At 57.4% G+C, this 4,328-nt stretch overlaps 2 protein-coding genes across 2 annotated transcripts, besides 3 other annotated features; both read left to right on the forward strand.

Annotated features, from left to right (window-relative positions):
* Positions 1-379: 379 nt before the first annotated feature.
* Positions 380-417: a sequence feature (GA-rich).
* Positions 418-1,136: 719 nt separating this feature from the next.
* On the forward strand, positions 1,137-2,726 carry Tco025E_09246 (lipoate-protein ligase; the record flags this gene model as incomplete). Its single annotated transcript, XM_029376067.1, has 1 exon — positions 1,137-2,726. The coding sequence occupies one exon, from the start codon at positions 1,137-1,139 to the stop codon at positions 2,724-2,726; it is 1,590 nt and encodes a 529-aa protein (XP_029223814.1).
* An 84-nt stretch (positions 2,727-2,810) lies between these two features.
* Positions 2,811-2,837: a microsatellite.
* Positions 2,838-2,881: 44 nt separating this feature from the next.
* Positions 2,882-2,927: a microsatellite.
* Positions 2,928-3,034: 107 nt separating this feature from the next.
* On the forward strand, positions 3,035-4,225 carry Tco025E_09247 (RNA-editing complex protein; the record flags this gene model as incomplete). Its single annotated transcript, XM_029376068.1, has 1 exon — positions 3,035-4,225. The coding sequence occupies one exon, from the start codon at positions 3,035-3,037 to the stop codon at positions 4,223-4,225; it is 1,191 nt and encodes a 396-aa protein (XP_029223815.1).
* Positions 4,226-4,328: the final 103 nt, after the last annotated feature.

Here is a 4,328-nt window from a genome sequence, read left to right on the forward strand (position 1 = left end):
AGGAGGAAGAGGAGGGAGGGGGGAGCCAACAGCTTTTCCGCGTTCTTCTTATGCAGGATAAATAATAAATCCACAACGCGCGGTTCTGCCATCCGCAAATGAAAATGTGCCAAGTAACGTCCCTCCTAAACGTGTTTCTCCACAAATAATTCCTGCCGTGCACTGCTTTTGGCAACATTTCTCCGTCCCTGTGGCGGCCTTGTGTAACGCTGACGTTGATGGTCGGCCCTCTACAATGGCGTCGTTGCCCGCTTCCTTCTCTTCTCGCTGCCCCACGCCTCTCTTTTTTCTTTTCTTCTCCACCTGACGGCGTTGGCGCGATTACCTGAGGGAAATCACGGCGAGCGGTGTGAACGGAACACACAGCGCCAAATCCAAGGAGGAGGGAGAAAAGAAGAATAAGAAGAAGAAAAAAAAAGGCGGGGCCAGGCGGGACTGGGTATTGCCTTCTCTCTGTATCGGGAAGTTAGAGGCATGACACGAGGTGACGCAGGCCAATCTACATTGCAGGCCTCTTTAGAAGAGCCGGCGCGGTCGCTGAGTGTGCCGGAGTACCTTGAGGCCAACTTGATGGCGGTGCTGACGGAGGGGCTGGAGGATTTGTGCCGGCAACGCCCGGCGAATCCGGTGGATCACCTCGCCCTCTTTCTCTTGCGCCGCTCGGAAAGCAACACGGCGACGGAGGCAGCAGCCAAAGACGCCGTGCCCGCCGAGCCTGCAAAGACGAGTGAGTTATAACGCCCCTTTTTCGTGTGCGTGCGTGTGTTCGCTTCGACCCGCTCTCGCCGTTATGACTTGGCATGCCGTATTCCGAATGTATAGGTGCCTTTTCTGGCAAAGAGAGCGCATTTCGAACACACCCTGCTGGGAATTATTTTTTCTTGCTTCTTTTTCACAGGGGCTGATAGGTCTCTGAGTTCCCATCGTTTTCTGCCCTTGTTCGCACGTCTCTGGACTCAGTTCCTTGTTTCTTCTGTTGTTTCTGTTATCGTTGTCGTTGTTTTGGCCTTTTGGCCTGGGTGGGGGTGCCGAGTTGCCTGCGCTCCGGTGGCAACCCGTCCACAACTAAAGACGGGAATCGGCGGCAGGTGGGAGAAGGTGGAAGAGGAGAGGGAAAGGTGCCACTCGCGAATGCAATGCGGCGTGTGCAGTGTTGCCTGCTCCCCGCCACGACGACGTTGTCCTCCTTCCTCGCACGCCACGCGGCAGCCGCACACCCGGGGCGCCAGCTGACGGCAAACCGTGCGAGTGTGGGGCTCGTGTCAGACTCGCGTTGCATCTTTGAAAATCTGGCGGTGGAGGAGGCGCTGCTGCGCGGTATTGTGCTGCCGCCTGGGCAGCAGTTGTTGTTTTCGTACGTAAACAGCCCGTGCGTGGTTATTGGCCGCAATCAGAACTACCTGCAGGAGGTTGCAGTTGCCGCTGCGAGCCGCGATGGCGTGGCTGTCGCGCGGCGGAGCTCCGGTGGAGGGGCGGTGTACCACGACGCGGGAAATGTGTGCCTCTCTTTTTTCACGCACCGTGACGCGTACCACCCGGAGAGGACGATTCAAATCGTTCGCTTGTTTCTCTGCCGCGCCTTCGACATCTGCCCAGAGCGGCTGACCACAACGTGCCGGCACGACTTATTTCTTGACGGGAAAAAAATCACAGGCTCCGCGATGCGGGTGCAGCGCGACATCGCGTACCACCACTGCACTTTGCTCGTCGCGTCTTGTCGCGAGCGCGTCGGCGCGTACCTGCGCCCGGAAGGCCAGTACGTCTCCTTCACCACCTCGTCCATCGTCTCGGTTCGCTCACCGGTCACGACGCTGCAGCTTTCCGGCGTTCTGCCGCGGTTTTGCTGCAGCGGTGACCAAAGTCAAAACGGCAATACGGACAGTAATGACGACGTGGTGCGGTGCACTCAAAATGCACTGCTGGACTTCTTCCTTTGTCACGGTGGTGAAATTATTTCGCACCAGTCGCCGTGGGAAATAGAGCCGTCTGCGCTCCTTTGGCCGAAGAGTGTGGAGGCGAAGGAAGATGAGGTAAAAACGTTGCCTGCTCCGAGGGAAGACGTTTGCGTGTTTAATCTTCTCAGCACGCCGCAGGAGGATACCCCCATCGTGGACGCTGAGGGTCGCAGACCGGTCGCCGGGTCCTCGAAGACGTTGCGTGAGGAGGTGGACCGTTTGCGCTCGGCCGATTGGATGTTTTCTATGCCCAAGTTCACGACGTGTGTCGCCGTTACCGTGGCGGATCTGCTTACATTTCAGCAGGACGCCCGTGGTCACCCGCGCCTTCCCGCGGAGGTCATTCTGTACTTGATGCAGGGCCACGCTCAGTTTGAGGTCACGACAGTTGTCGAAAAGCGCCGCATAACAGCTCTGACGACGCGTTGGGCGGAAAGCACGGCGGCTGACGCGGGAGAAGCATGGTGCGCAAATGTGCTTCGTGTGCTGCTGGAAGGCGTCAACGTGGATGATGTCACTCTGAGCGTGAGTGAGGACGACGCGGTGCTTCTGGCGGCGCTCCAGTTTGAGTGTTTCGATGTCATGAATGGTGTGCCTCTCCCACCTGTTGCGGCAACGTCTGCTGCTGCTGACTGCAGCAGGAGCGGTTTGGATGGGCAATCGGCTGTGCTTCTTTTTCTACAGACGCTGCTCTGTGTATGGCGCGCTAAGAATGTCTTTGTCCCCGTAAGCACCGGAGAGCGGAGTGTGTCGTCCGCAGCGTCGGAGTGAAACCGACGGAGTTGGGGGTGCGGCGGGTGGAGCGTAAAACTAAGACAAGGAACGAATAATAACTTATCTGTAGACGTACCGCGTACCCATACACATGCACACACACACACATATATATATGAAGTGGTATTGTCGCAGCTCCATTTCCCCTTCTCGTGTGTGTGTGTGTGTCTGTGTGTGAATGCGTGTGTATGTTGTTGTTTTTTTATGCCCGACCAATTTTCATCGCCCCCTCCCTCCCCCAGCGACGGTGGCTGGGAAGTGCAAAGGAAGTGAGCAAAGTGAGCGCAAGTAGGTGCAGGGTTTAAATGCAGAGGATTGTATCGCGTCTGTCACGGTGTGTCTATCGCGCAGGACTGGCGCGGGGTGGGCGGCTCCACGCCCCGCCGCTCGCCCTGTCGACTCGCCGCTACGGAGGAACCTCACCGCTGCACGCCCCAAAGCGCGAGACGCCCGCGTATCAATGCGGTGAGTGTGGGAAGTCGTTCCGGCTGCTTAACGCCTTGAACCATCACATTATGACGAAGCATGCGGGACACGCGAAGGCGATGGTGCTCAAGGAGGGCAAACTGGAGGAGGTCAAACCAGACGAGGCAAAACGCAAGCCCCCACAGGCCGCAGAAGCCACCTCTGCAGCCTCGACAGCGCCGAACGGAGGCACCAGGCCCGCCACACATCCCTCAACTGGATTTCCCGGCATGGCGTATTCGCCTCTTGGGGGCGCCGCAGCGTTTACAACTCCTTTTGGAGTTCCCTCGGCTGCTCCTCTGACATCGCCGGCCGCGCCAGGAGCTGCGGCTGCTTCCGTGGCAAACGGCACCGGGACCGAAAATTCCGTGTCGGATGAGGATGCTGACAAGAAACTTTTTGTCTGCACGATTTGTCAGAAGACGTTCCGCCTGGAGGCTGCGCTGCAGCACCATTACCAAGCCAAACACAACATGGAGATGCCAACAACCTCTACAAGCACGACGAGTACGCGAGCGGCGACTCAAGGCAGTACCACCGCGGGGGCAGCAAACACCATTTTTGGGGGCAACACCGCTGACGCAACCAAATCTACGACTGGGACTCACTACGTTCATAGCCAGGAATCTGTTCTTCCTCAGGCGCCACAGTACCACCTTGATGTCGCCCCCAACGCACCAGAAGAAGGAGATGTGGCGGCTCACTGGCGCTGCGTCAACCACTGTGTTGTGCTGGGGCCTGTGCAGAACATTCAGGAAGGCTACGTATTTGAAGAGAAGGTTGTGCAATTCACATTAATCACAGACTTCGAGGGTCCTTCACCTGGCGACCCGGATAAGGACTTTCACACAGTAAGAGTCTTTGATAGCTCCTTCTGTGAGCAGCTAAAAAAGGAACTGAAGGAGGGCGAACGGTTCCTTGTGACGGGTCGGTTGCGCATGATACCACAGTACGACGGTGCGATGAAGAAATATTACCACTACCCAGTTATTCAGGTCCACCCGGGATGCGGGTCGGTGGTGCGGGTCTGATGGAGAGCGTGACCTGCTCTCGGTGACTCTGCCGTGGTTGTCCTCTGCGTGTGTGTGTGTGTGGTAGGATAAAGTAAAGGAGTAGTCGGACGTAGTTCGTAGG

The sequence above is a fragment of the Trypanosoma conorhini genome (assembly GCF_003719485.1).
Source record: "Trypanosoma conorhini strain 025E chromosome Unknown Tco_14.4_contig_01035, whole genome shotgun sequence".
NCBI lineage: Eukaryota > Euglenozoa > Kinetoplastea > Trypanosomatida > Trypanosomatidae > Trypanosoma > Trypanosoma conorhini.